Raw genomic sequence first — 14,650 nt, forward strand, 5'->3', positions numbered from 1 at the left:
GCCCGGCTTATTTTGTTTTTTTGTTTTTTGAGACAGGGTTTCTCTGTGTAGCCCTGATTGTCCTAGAACTGTCTCCATAGACCAGGCTGGTCTTGAACGAAAAAATCTGCCTGCCTCTGCCTCCTGAATGCTGGGATCAAAGGCGTGCTCCACTACTACTCAGCTTGGTCGACTTTTGTATTTTTTATTTTCTATGATACATTTTCAGCACCTGTCCATTTCCTGGTAGGCACAATTATGTATATTTCCTTTTAAGAAACACCTTTAATTACTGTATCTTTTTGGGAAATATGTTTATGGTAGCATTATTCTTTGTCCTTTGCAAATATTAACTCACTTAATTTTAATATGAACTCTTATTACTAAACAAGGAATTAAGACCAGAGAGATTAATTTACTGAGTCATGTGACAGTAAGATAGCAAAACATTATATTCTATCATATGACTTTTATTTCATAACTTCCTAATGATGACATTGGGTAACGCCAGTTTAGCATTATTAAGCATTTTTATAGGCTATCCACTTTTATGCCTTTGGGCATTGTTGCAAGTGTATCAGGGTAAAAAAGAATGCTATTGCATCAAGGGTATCCATATTATACTTTAGTAGAAATCACCAGCAAAACAATAATTCTGGTTTATCCTTGCATACCCATTCTTTTTTCCCTTTCATTCTTTTTGTAATTCTCCACTATGGTAGAATGCTTGCATTCTCATGGAATGCAGTTGGAACAATACAAATTGTAGTAGTTCCAAATAATCTGTTTAAATCTTCTACTATATGCATAACACATAGCAATTGTTAGAGGACATACTAAATGAATATTCAAGCTAAAGGAAGTTCCTAGGTAAATAGATGCACATTATGTTTGAACTGGAGTAAGATGGTTAATAGACAACTAAATCCATCCCAAAGGTAACCACTGTAATTTCTTTAACACTTTACGGATCATTTTTGTATTTTTTAACTTTTGCTTCTTTTTCTTGCTATCACATTTGTCCATAATGAGTTTGAAAATAATTTATTCATTTTTATATAGTATTCCTGTGTGTGAATATTTTTTCCACTTGGTTATGGGTTGACAAGTGGGTTCTTTTCAGCTTTGGATGATTGAACACCATTTTTAATGCCTCTGGGTATGTGGTAGTAAGTTTTTAATTACTGTAACAAAAATACCCCATTAAAAAATTCAGTGGAGGAAAGGTCTGTGTTATCTCATTATTTCAGAGGTTTAAGTCCATTTTGACTAGCTTCATTGCTTTGACTGGACCAGGGAGGGGGTTTTGTAAGTTCTATTGATGAGGTTTGGCCAGTCACTTCTCTAAAGAGTCTACAACACACGGTCCTGTAAGTTACATTTCATATCCAAATTAAAATGATGGATATAACTACGTATTTCTTAGCAATGAAGTATTTTGTCATAGGCTTGTAAAACACTCAACCTTATTAATTCTTGCCAAATTGTTTACAAATTGATTTTTTTTCCATGACAGGGTTTCACTGACCTGGGAATCGCTTTGTAGACCAGGCTGGCCTCAAACTCAGAGATCCACCTGCCTCTGCCTCCTAAGTGCTGGGATTAAAGGCGTGCGCCACCACTGCCCGCTTATTTTCAGATTGAATGTAGCAGTATATTCCTACCAGCAACGTATGAAGGTTCTGTTTGCTCGTGTTTTTAGCAAGCACTTGGTGTCTTATATTTCTTATTTTAACCAGTTTGATCTATATGTTGATTATTCATCCTAGAGGATGTATTAGTGGGTTTTCATTACTATTAACAGCAGTCCAACTTTATAAAGATTTATTTAGTTCATAGTCCTGGAGGTCCAAAGTGGAAGACATAGGAGTTGGGACTTGTTGGGCATCTGGCAGAGATCTAGTGACAAGTGGCATCATGATGGAGAGCATATACGGGAGCATCTTGAAACACTAAGCCAGAGAGCAGTTAGGGATCAGGTTCTTTCTTCCAACACCTTGCTTTTGTGAGAATTAGAAATGTACCTTAATCTCTTCCAAAGACAACTTTTCCAGTTACCCAGGCAGGGATCTCACCAGTCCTCACCTCTCACAGGTTTCATAACACCTCCCAACACTGCCACCATGGGGACCACGCCTGCAACATACAAACCCTTGGGGGACAAACCATATCCAAACAAGGATAGTGTCCCTGCTGATTTATTTCTAAAGCTGAGTATTCATTTTCACTTGGAGTTTGATGCTTTCTTAAGTGTCTGAGACTGGGTTATCCCATAAGAACACAGGAGACTTTTGTTTGATTCTCATCCCCTCTCCTCAGTGAAAATTTTTTCAGAATTACTTGTTTTCTTTGTATGAGTATCTTGCTTACATTGTGAGTCTGTGCTATGCATGTGCCTTGTGCTTATGGAGACCAGGAGAGGGTGTTGGATACCCAGGAGCTGGAGTTAGAATGGCACCATGTGGGTGCTGGGGACTGAACCTGGGTTCTTTACAAGAGCAGAGAAGTGCTTTTAACCATTGAGTCATTTCTCCGGCCCCCCACCCCCACCCCAGGAAAGTCTTAAAAGTAGGTTCCATCATACAAAACAGGAGTAGTTTTCTCTTTTGTTTTTGTTTTTGTTTTTTTGAGCCTGGGTTTGTAGTCCAGGTTGACCTGGTATTCACTGTAACTCAGGCTGATGTCAAGCTCACAATACATGTCCTGCCTCACCTCCCAAATGCTGGGGTTCTAGGAGTGAAATGACATGCCTGTCTAAAAGCAGCACTTCTTGAGATGCAGTATAGCATGGTACCCAGATCCTTCCAGTAGGCAGGATCACCTTTGTGACCTTTAGTGAGTTAGCTGTATCGCTATGGTATCCCTCTCTCTAAATTGCATGTAATAATGATGCTTCCATCATGATAGGAAAATAAAATCGGTTTATGTCCACTTTTTAGTTAGGACAGTTCATGGCACACCATAAGCAGTATATCATTGTGGTGTTAACATAAATTTTATGTATTTATTTCAAGTGGGTTGATGGAATAATAGGGCTCTACTCAGTAATACATTTGAAATCAAAGTTTATGAATGATACTTGATTTTTTTTTTTTTTTTTTTTTTTTTGGTTTTTCGAGACAGGGTTTCTCTGTATTGTTTTGGAGGCTGTCCTGGAGCTCGCTCTGTAGACCAGGCTGGCCTTGAACTCACAGAGATCCACCTGCCTCTGCCTCCCGAGTGCTGGGATTAAAGGCGTGTGCCACCACCGCCCGGCTATGATACTTGATTTTTATTTTAGCCTTATTATCTCTCTCACTCTTTCTTCTCTTTTTGGTTGCACATTGTCTAGAAAATATTGACTAACAGGGCTGGTGAGGTGACTTAGTTGGTAAAGACACTTGCTTACCAAGCCTGAGTTGAGCTTAGTACCACAGAACCCACGTGGTGAAAAGAGAACTTCTTGCAGCTGGTTGTCCTCTGACCTTCATACACTATTGTGGCATGCATACCACCCTCTCACTATATACAGAAGACAAATCAAGTAATAAAAAATATAAAAGAAAATATGTATTGACACAGAGAAGTAATGAAAAATTAATATTTGTCTGTTTCCTTAACTTTTTGTTTTTTGTTTTTTGTTTTTCGAGACAGGGTTTCTCTGTATTGTTTTGGAGGCTGTCAGTCCAGCCTGGCCTCGAACTCACAGAGATCCGCCTGCCTCTGCCTCCCGAGTGCTAGGATTAAAGGCGTGCGCCACCACCACCCGGCCTTCCTTAACTTTTAAATAAGCTTAGTTAATAAATAATAGATAATGTTTAACACCTTATTTTTAAATAAACATTTTAAAGATTTATTTATTTATTAATACAACATTCTGCTTCCATGTATGTCTGCACGCCAGAAGAGTGCACCAGATCTCATTACAGATGGTTGTGAACCACCATGTGGTTGCTGGGAATTGAACTCAAGACCTCTGGAAGAGCAGTCAGTGCTCTTAACCTCTAAGCCATCTCTCCAGTTCCGTTTAACACCTTTATAAAGATTTATTTGTGTGTGTGTGTGTGTACATGTGTGTGAGCTCTTTACACCTTTTAAAAAAGATTTATTTATTATGTGCACAACATTCTGCTTTCCTGTATGCCTGCATGTCAGAAGAGGACACCAGATCTCATTATAGATGGCTGTGAGCCACCATGTGGTTACTGGGAATTGAACTCAGGACCTCTGGAAGAGCAGCCAGTGCTCTTAACCTCTAAGCCATCTCTCCAGTTCCGTTTAACACCTTTATAAAGATTTATTTGTGTGTGTGTGTGTACATGTGTGTGAGCTCCTGAGTTCATACCTACCATGTATGCAAGTTCCTGTGAAGACCATCAGGACATCAGATCCCCTGGAGCTGAACTTAGTGCCAAGTGTGGGTGCTGGGCCCTTTCCAAGAGCATCAGTGCTTTCAACTGCCAAGTGGTTTCCAGTGAACAGATAAATGTCTTATACCTTTTTTCCTATTAACCCTTCAAAAGTATTTACTTGGAAATTGTTACAAATAGCCACAGTTTGGCTGGGTCTTGTTTTGGCCTTTTTAAAGTGAACAGCACCACAAATTGTCTGGCTTTAGCATCTGTTGTGTTGTCCTAATGCCATCTATATTATTAGTGGCTTTTTATTGCTTTGGGCCACAGCATAGAATGAACAAGAGATGTGCTCATCACCTGCTTGGTGTAAGATGGTGTGCTCTACAAGTACTGTGCAATGTGGTGAAATTTAGTGAGCCAAGGACATGCAGGCTGGAATTACAAAAAAATTACTGAGTTGGAGTTCTAAATAATGACACATTTCTAAGACATTCCAACAAATTCTGGCAGGCAAGTGTATACAAACCCACAACTGGGCAGCACATTAATGTTTTATTTGATGCTTCACATGTAGACATGCAGCGTATAAAAATGTATGTGTGCTTTTGAAGTAGAGTTCACAGTTGTGCCTGCAGCACAAGCTGTGCATTACCAGAACCTCTTATGTTTGTAACTCATTGTTGACTCTTACACAAGAGAATGTTTCCAGATAACCATGGCTTTTCAGCATGAGTGCCACTAGCACTTGACTGTTCTTCTGCCCTTAGCCGTGGTGGGCTTCTTCAATTGCCCAGTCTCCCTCTGCCTCATAATTCATGGTTACTGTAGCAGCAGTGTATCTGGAGCTTGCTCATTAATGTCAGCCCAGTGTTGCTCATTTCTTCATGGGCTTCCTGAGTCCCCTCTGTACTTGATCACTCCTGTTTGCTACCAGTCTCCTTAAAAATCCTGCCCTGATATTTTGTGTCTCAGAATCTAAACCCTTTCCTTTTTGTTTTGATATTTAAAGCATTTTGTGAGCCTGCTCCACATCAGTGCACTTCACAAAATCCACCAGCAGAGGGAGCTAAATAAAAGAAGATGAGTCCCTGATATCAAGAAGATTTTAAAGGCAGAGACTACTTACAATGAGGTGTTGTCATCTTGCTAGTACTGCAAAAAGAGCTTGATACTAGAAAATGGTTGAAATCAACCATCTGGGATCTGACACAGGTTGAGACTTGTGCAATATTTGTTTTTTAATTCTCTGGCGTATAAAAAGCTGTAGAAGGATGATCCAAAAGACATGTATGTGTCAGAAAGCCTATCTGTTATTTTATCTCTTTTCTGTTATTTTACTCTCTTTAAAGATTTTGTCTGAGGTTGATGAAATGAGGTCACCTTGTGCAGAATTTCACATGGAGTACTGGGCTGTAAAGTTGCTAAATTTTATGGATAACACACAAAATTTTAAAGACAGACTTTTAAAAGTAAATTTCTTGCATATGTTTTGATTAAGTGTATGTGTCTTGATTGCAGTTAGCAGACTTGAAGAAAGAGAAGCAGAGCTGAAGAAGGAGTATAACGCACTACATCAGAGACACACTGAGGTGGGCCTGGGTGTTCTTACTATTCTAATATTGGAGCACAGAATTGACTTTAGATGTCTGAATTTTCCTTTGAAAATTAGAATAATTCATAGACATCATTTCCAGACAATACTAGATGTCATATGGTATTTACCAAAGTTGACTTTTATTCTTTTTAAATCCAAATTTAAATTCTCATGAAGGAAATTTATATTTGGTTATTCAAGAGAGTTCTTTGGTTGGCCAGCAAAACCTTTATGCATATAGTAAAAAGTTTACATGATGCCGAGAAAATTGATTTGTTACCAGTTTGAAAAATGCTGCATTGGTAAAACATTGGTATAGATCTCTACATTTATATAATCTAGTTGTAAAGGATTTATATCACAGTTATAACACATTGAAATGTATTTAAAGGGATTCTAATCTTCAGCATTTTAGTTTTTTGAGATTTATTTATATATTAATTTTTAGTTTTTTGTTTTGTTTGGTTTTTGTTTTTGAGACAGGATTTCTCTATGTAGCCCAGGCTGTCCTGTAACTCACTTCTGTAGACCAGGCTGGCCTCAAGCTCAGAGATTCACCTTCCTCTGCCTCCCAAGTGTATTATTTGTTCTTAAGAGTCTGTCATTCTTTAATATGTTGTATGTATTTTTGTCAATGTGATGTTTCTGTGTATTTCAGTCTGGGACTAAATGATTTTCTTGTCTTGTTCCTTTCTTCCCTCACTCCCTTCTTTGTATGTCTCCTTTCTGTAGCCCTCGTTTATCAGAATACTCTATGTAAACCAGGCTGGCCTTGAACTCACAGAATTGTACCTTCCCCTGCCTCCAGTGCTGGGATTAAAAGTGTGTACCACCAATCCTGTCCTTTTTCCCTTTGCTAACCCTGTTTTAGGTTATCTATTTATTTTTTGTTTGGTTTGTTTGTTTTTAATCCTGAGTGCTGGGGATTAAAACTGTGTGTTGCCATCACCTGACTTAATTCTAGTTTTTATCTACCCATTTATTTCAGTGATAGTGATTGAGCCCAGGGCTTCAGTTCCCGTTTTTCTTCCATTGTTTATGTAACCTATCCTGCCTGTGCTAGGGACCAATGTTGCTGTTTTTAAGCACTGTAAAATTGCATTACTCTCAATTTCACTTTCTTTTGAATAATGCAGAATTTTTTCCCACTCGTGGTATTGGGATTAAGTATTACTACCTAGAATGCAAACTGTCACAGAATTGATAATCAGTAGTAGAAGGAAAAGAGTGACTGCAAAAGATCATAGAACCCTGGGAAGATGGGAGTAGGTTATGTAAACGTTTTTTTTTTTTTTTTTAAGTATATTTAAAATACCCTGTGTTTGGGGCTGAAGAGGTGACTTGTCGTTAAAAGCACTGCTGCTCTTCCAGAGGACCCAGGCTCAATTCCCAGCACCCACATGGCAGCTCACAACTTTCTGTAACTCCTGTTTCAGGGGATCCATTGACATCACACAGACATACCTGCAGGGAAAACACCAATGTCCATAAAATAAAAATAAATTAATTAAAAACTATTCTTAGCCTATAGTTGGTACTTTTTACTGGAGTAAGGTCCTATATGTGCTATTTACTTGTATTGCTTATCAATGATAATAATTTAAAATATATTTGGAGAAATATGTTTAACTGTCATAAGTAATTAATAGTAATGATGTTTTAAAATAAGGTTCTAACTTTCATAGTTATTGGAAATTATTAAATTGTGACATAGTATTAAAGTATATTTAAATTATACCATGAAAAGGTATAATTTTTCTGTTTGTTTCCATGTCTTCACTATTGGAAGAAAAACGGTCTCAATAAAAAGCTTAGTTTACCAAGTTAGTGATCTGGGTCTGTCCAGTCATTAGGCAACTTTCTCTTGCTGACTGACAGTTCTTTCATAAGATCCTCTCCTTCACTTATAAGAGAGTCTATCTTCTGCTCTGATCGACTCTTATTTGCATTGAAGTAGGCTTATGTAACACAGATAAGGCTGCTTTGAAATGCTAGTCTGTTCACTAAACCTAAAATTTTCTGTTTATCCAGCTGCTCTCTAGAGTTAATTAACAGGAGTAAATAACTCTGTAACCCCTTTGGGGACCTTTTCAAGGTAAACTCTAGTTATTGTTACTTCCAAAGAAGGTAGCACTTTTCAGACACAAAGTTATTTTAATAGTGCTTTGTCCAAGTACATTTTTATTATTAACAGTGGGAAATTTATTCTGGCTCTTTTTGAAAATGGGAATGACCATTCTTTAATCAAGTAATAAGCTTGTGTGCACTGCTGGATTCACTTAAAAGAATGCATACCTTGCCTGTGCTTATAAGCTACCTTATAAAAGGTAGGGACTAGCCTAGGGTAGTGAGTTCTAGGTCAGGCTAGCTCTTCCAACAAGACTCTTTATCATAAAACTAATGGTGTCAGATCACCTGGAACTGACGGCTGTGATCTGCTATGTGGGTGCTGGGAATCAAACCCAGGTCTTGTGAAGAGCAGCCAGTGCTCTTAACCACTAAGCCATCGTTCCCACTTCATTTGTTGTTGTTTTAAGACAGGGTGTCATGTAGTTTAAACCGACCTCAAATTTGCTATGTAGCTAATGTTGGACCTTTAAACTACTCATTATTCTGCCTCCATTTCCAAGTGCTAGCATTTCAGATATATGCCACCACACCTGACTTGGTGTATAGTTTACATAGGCTGAATGCTGTACTTGCTTTTCTGAGCGCCTATGTGTCATAGAATCTCATTGGTTTTAAGATAATAGCTTTGAGGAATGCATGTAGAAAGATGGCAGGTGACCAAAATTAAAAGAATCCATGCTCTGGAAAACTTCACTATTGCTTTGCTTTTTGGTTTTGTCAGTACTGATGAGTCTACCTTTACTGTGAAGAAATCTTAGTGAAGGCTAGTTGGTGCCTATCTCAAACAACAATTTTTCAGACAATATGGTTGGAATTCTTCTTGATGACTCCAGCTGTTACAGAATTTACCTCTAGCTTTGCAAATTAGTTTGCATACTGAGAAAATTGACAAGGTTTCTCTGTGGTTTTGGAGGCTGTCCTGGAACTAGCTTTAGTAGACAAGGCTGGTCTTGAACTCACAAATATGCCTGCCTCTGCCTGCTGGGATTAAAGGCTTGTGCCACCCCCACCCAGCTGAAAATTGGTAATTTATCTGAAATGGAAAAAGACTAAAAACAGTTGTTCCTTGTCTAAACAATTTCTATCTGAAGTATTGACCTTCCCTCTTCCTCTACCAATCCCCAGTTTTAAAATCATAACCATATTGTGAATCGTTAACATTTTATGTGCAGTGTAGTTTTTTCTTCTGTTTGTGAGATATAGCTTGTCTTAAATATACAGAAATGTTTTAGGGCGTGGGATTTTCTTGTGGGTGTGAGGAAGAAAGGACAATGAGCTCACTCATTGCTTGCCTGGAGAGTTAACTAGAAGGGCAGATGCAACATGGTCCTGCAGTATTTAACCTCTCAAGTAGCTGCATCAAACAGATTCGAGTCCTGACTTTAAAACTAATGGCTAAAACAGTTCATTTATCCTGTACCTGGGAGTTATCTGCAAAATTGTGACATTATGAGAACTAAATTAAAATGGTTGACATTCCCAATGATGGCTGTTGTTTTGTTGTTCTTCTGACCTGGTAAGGGCTACTTTAGTTTGGTCTATATTTTCACATTGGACCATTTCAGATGCCAGGATATCATCCCTTGAATCAATCATTTGATGCAGCATTTTCTAAATCTTAAGTATTTAAATATTTGAGATAATAGAGAATCAATCTAGAATGAGCTATTTGGATTTAAAATTGATTCTCTTTATATTTTGCTTTTATATATTATTGAATAAATTAATTGCTATAAAAGGAATCAGGAAGGAGTTTCTGTTTTCTCTACATTCTCCCATTTGAACAGATTACCTCTATATGATTACTGTCCAGGTATAAGTACTCAACCAAGGCTTTCTAAAACCTTTTTGACTCTGAATCAAAGCATTCTGGTATTTTTATTTCTATTATTTGTTACTGTTATCATAAATGATTATATCAAATACTGATGTTAGTAAATTAGCACAGGAGAAAATACTTTAGAATTCTCACAATTATAAATCTATAGAAATAATTAATACTGTCATTAAATTAAATTGAAATTTATTTTTACTCTGGTTAATTCCTTTTAGTGTGGAAAGATGAACATATTTTTTCTCAAGTTTGACATTAATTTCTTTGTTTCTCATTTTAAGATGTTTCTCAAATGCTATTATTTTTAGCCAGCAGTCTCTTATAACCTCCTACCAATGTCTGCATAGTAATTTGTATTATTTATGCCAATATTTTAATTTAGTAATATCACAAAATCATTTTTACAATGCAAAAGAAGATATTAACTACTGACTTTAGCATCTTAAATGTGAGCATTTGCATTTTCCTTTGCCGTTACAATTATTTCATTCCTTAATACTTCTTTACATGAAATTGAGTAATCTTGTAAATAAGGAAGTTGTACCAAAATGATTCCTTTGTTATAATTCTGTGTTTTATTTTAGGTGATAGCCTAAAATTCTGTATCTATTTTTTCTTTCTTAATATAGATGATCCATAATTATATGGAACACTTAGAAAGAACCAAACTTCATCAGCTCTCAGGGAGTGAGCAACTAGAGGCTACAGCTCATAGTAGAATTAGGTAAGCTTTGTTATACATTTTTGCCTGAGAAAACGTGAAATTAATAATCTTCTGTTCCTGTTTTTTTGTCTTTAATCTGAAAACAATAGTCTGCTTCCAAAAAAATTCTACTGTGGTTGGTATGCAAAAGGAAAGAATAGAATGTAAAAATAGACATAACCGTTAAAAAAGTATGAGCCTTATAAATTATAAGCAACATATTGTAGGATTTTAATTTTTTTTTTGATACTTGGTGGGAAATCAGAGTAGGTTTGAAATTTTCCAGTTTGTGGGTATGCCTAAAAATTTTCATTTCTCCCATATAATTGGTCCTTTTTGTTGCAGAGAGGCAGGCTTAAAAGGATTAGCCAGCCATCTGTTTGATGTAGGAGTGTGAATAAATTATGTAGATCTCTAGGTATTGTAGCCAATGAGCTAAGCCAAGACTCTTTAGTGGAGAGGAACGTAGTTAATAGGCTGGCTGTCCTCTGGGTTGCTGCATAAAAGCTAGGAGCAGACGCTCGGTGGTTATGAGGTGGGGAGAGCGGAATGACGTCATCACTTGGGAGCCGATGCAGGATGGAGTGGAAAGCTGCTGCTGATGGCATTGTTTTTGTGGCAGCGGCTGAATGACAGATTCTCACCACAAAGATATCCCTTTGGCCCCCGTGTAGGCCTCCTGGTTCGGACGTTTCACCATGCCAGCACAGCGCCATGAATCCTGGATGCATGCTGCTGTTTGTGTTTGGCTTTGTTGGCGGGGCGGTGGTCATTAATTCTGCTATCTTAGTATCTCTCTCCGTTTTGCTGCTTGTGCACTTTTCTATTTCTACCGGTGTGCCAGCGCTGACGCAGAACCTACCAAGGATACTCAGGTACTCCAGTCTCTCTTGGAAGCTCATGCTTCGCCGGTGGTTTCTTTCCTTTTCTTTCTTTCTTCCTTTCTTTCCTTCTTTCTTTCTTTCTTTCTTTTTTTTTCAATTCTTAGCACCATGGGTCTGCTTTGTAACCATTTCGGTTGCAGTTTCAGACAATGGGAAAAAGGCCTCAAGCTAGGATGTCTATTATTTTAGAGGTTCCTAAGTGAAACCCTGTTTTGTGTTTGGAAATTGTAGACCAAAGAAAGGGATTTTCTGTTGTACTTGTACACAAATACAAGGTCATTGTAGTCTGAATGTTGAAGAGTAGAGAAGAACAAGAGCCGAGTACCAGGGCCAAGTTTGTATAGCTCTGGCTTTAGCTTCTGAGCACTGAGGGACAAATTGTTTTATTGTGGGTATTGCAAATGGTTGGCTACAGAATATAGGCTTATTTTGTTTGAGTTGCCCTTTGCCTGAGGAAAGGTTTGTTATGAGTTTTATAATTTTTAATAACAGCTTTTGGAACTGATATTTTCCTGCTATCATAGAATGTTTTAAACTGAAAACAAATCTAAATTTTTAAGACAAAAATAGAATGCCTTTGCCAGTCCCTCGTTATTTGCACATCAAAGTTGTGAGAGCAAGAGCTTTACAAAGCCTATTCACTATTGTTTGGTCAGATGTGTCCTTTCTTTTCTTTGTACTCCTGGCGACAAATGCCCATGCCTGCTGGTGGGGTGGTCAGCAGCCTGTGCTGTGCAGCTTTGCTCCTGTTTGCCCTACTTGCAGCCTGAGCGAACCACCTGCCACATCTTCAATGTTGATGGCTTTGCTTTCTTGTTTTCTAACGCATAAGCCCACAGTATCTGATTGTTGAGATTTCTGTTGTGTACATGATTTTAAGTTCATAGAATTTAGCTCATTACTGTTTAAGTGATTACGGAAACACTTAAATCCTAATTCCAATTTAGGCAAGAAGAATGGAAGTAGTTCCCTCCACGTGGTTCTTTTTATTCATAGGCCAGCTCACATTTGGTTTTAGCACACAGAAATTATATCTCTCATAAGGTCTAAAACTACTTGGTCATTTATTTTCTTTCCTTTTTATTTGTTTTGAAACAGGTCATGTAGCCTCGGCTGACCTTGAACCCTATGGGAACAGTCTTCCCTCAGTGCTGGGATTGTGTTTCCTGCTGGGCTCTTTCCTGGTGTATAAAAGTGAGGAACAAGCTGACTGTTCCGTATATATATTAGTACACGAAAGAGTTGTGTACAAGTCTTATGCATACTTAGGAAGTAAGGAAATTAAAAACCTGTAGGCTCAAAACTATGTGACTAATCGATGTTAAGGGGCTGTCTCAGGCTTAGGTTTGTTGCAGAAGGCATTGCTGTGAAGTGACTAAACTTGGGGCTGCACTGTCTCGTGTATGCAGCCCTTGGGCTTTTGGTAATTTGTTTCATCTCTTAGTTACCTCCTCTTAAAGTATTTACCTCAATGATTTGATGTAAAAATCAAGTGAGCTGTTACTTTTCACTTCCTTACAGTTACAAGATGCATGGTCCATTGTATAAGTAAATCAATTTCAGAGTCATTTGTGTATCTCACATTTTTAATAGAACTGGGTTTGAATCTCAGTCCTGCCGTTACTATTACATAAAGTCTTGGATCCTCATTTTTCCTATTCTGAAATTTGAGAAAGCCATGCCTATTTCCTGATTATTTAGATCAATTACATATAAGCTAATATTTAAGTAACCAACTTAAAAATCAGTATATGGAACTAAAGCTGCTAGCTAGCTAGCATATCAAAGATTCTGATACTTGACAGCTTCTGTTAGGGAGTAAAATAGCTAGACAGTGATTGCAGGTGTTTCAGTTTAGGGATTTAAATCTGACACTTGGTATTTTTCTACAAGCTCTCCAGTCTTTGGTTAACTTTTCTGTGACTTTTATTGACGGGTTTAGTACATACAGTACCACACATGCACACCAACCAAGTTCAAGACTAGTGTTTGCCTTGCAAGAGTTTTGAGAGTAGGATACTGTCAAACTCACATAGCTACACGTCTTGTCCCATCAGTTATCTAATTGACCAATACGAAGAGGAGCATGTGGTGATAGTACTTTTCTAAGTTGGAGCAGAGAAACCCATGGCATCTTTGACACATTTGACAGATAGCTGAAAGTCCCCTTCCTAGAGACCTATTTCTCTGAAAAACTGATAAAAGCAAAAGAGAGAGTTGGGAATTTTACTTGTATTTTGATCATATAGGTGGAATATGAAAGTAAAACTTGGTTCAAAGAAGACTTTGGCAACAGCTTTAAAATGTGTTCAGTGTCCTATGTGTGAAAAGGGTTCATATGGGAAGATGACTCTGATGACCGGGCAGTATTTAGGGTTTTCTTAGAATTCATATGATGGATTCTCATGAAAACTGTGCTGTCTTCTAGCTTTATATTAGACACACTCTGATTCAGTCCCCACACACTTCTTACTTCAGGCATAAAGCCATTAGAAAATAAAATCACCAGACAGTGGTGGTGCACACCTTAAATCCCAGCACTCGGGAGGCAGAGGCAAGCGGATATCTGTGAATTTGAGACCAGCCAGGTCTACAGAGTGAGTTCCAGGACAGTTTCCAAAGCTACAGAGAAACCCTGTCTCAGAAAAAAAGAAAAAGAAAATAGTCAAAGGATAGTTTGGGATTTACTTTTCCATAATATGTTTTCATGTTTTCCAAAATTGGGAATAGTCATCAGGCTGGTAACTCTTCATTTTGTCAAGTTAAAGAAAAAACAAGAACTTAGTATCAGCTGGGCGTTGGTGGTACACACCTTTAATCCCAGCACTGGTCTTTTGAGGCAGGGTTTCTCTGTGGCTTTGGAGGCTGTCCTGGAACTAGCTTTTGTAGACCAGGCTGGTCTGGAACTCACAGCCTGCCTCTGCCTCAGTATCATTTAATGAGAAAAAAGAGGGTTGAGACTTAAGAACAAAGAAACAGAAATGATGTAGTTTAAAGTAAGAACTAATAAGTCTCAAGAAACAAGTTCTGTTGCCTGGAAATACAAACATGTTAAAGTGCTATATTATCCATTAGGAAAACATACTCTTCTTCTTGTTATTGACTTATAAAATATTTTACTAGTGCTTGTTTTGTTTGAAAATGGCATTTATTTATATGTGGAGGTCAGAGGGCAACCTGTAGGAGTTAGTC

General features: G+C 37.7%; 1 protein-coding gene across 14 annotated transcripts in view; it reads left to right on the forward strand.

Moving 5' to 3' along the window:
• The window catches only part of Spag9 (sperm associated antigen 9), a 124,182-nt gene that overhangs the window by 34,425 nt on the left and 75,107 nt on the right, over positions 1-14,650 (forward strand). For 9 of the 14 annotated variants that reach the window (XM_040749505.1, XM_040749508.1, XM_040749506.1 and 6 more), the window contains exons 3-4: positions 5,832-5,902; positions 10,501-10,595. In XM_040749505.1, coding sequence (XP_040605439.1) covers positions 5,832-5,902; positions 10,501-10,595 — 166 coding nt within the window. Of the gene's footprint in view, positions 1-5,831; positions 5,903-10,500; positions 10,596-11,058; positions 11,450-14,650 lie in introns of those variants that run through there. The other 5 variants (XM_040749518.1, XM_040749517.1, XM_040749519.1 and 2 more) reach the window with 3 other exon arrangements.

This window comes from Mesocricetus auratus, unplaced genomic scaffold (assembly GCF_017639785.1).
Source record: "Mesocricetus auratus isolate SY011 unplaced genomic scaffold, BCM_Maur_2.0 Super-Scaffold_100007, whole genome shotgun sequence".
In the NCBI taxonomy this organism is placed as follows: Eukaryota; Metazoa; Chordata; class Mammalia; order Rodentia; family Cricetidae; genus Mesocricetus; species Mesocricetus auratus.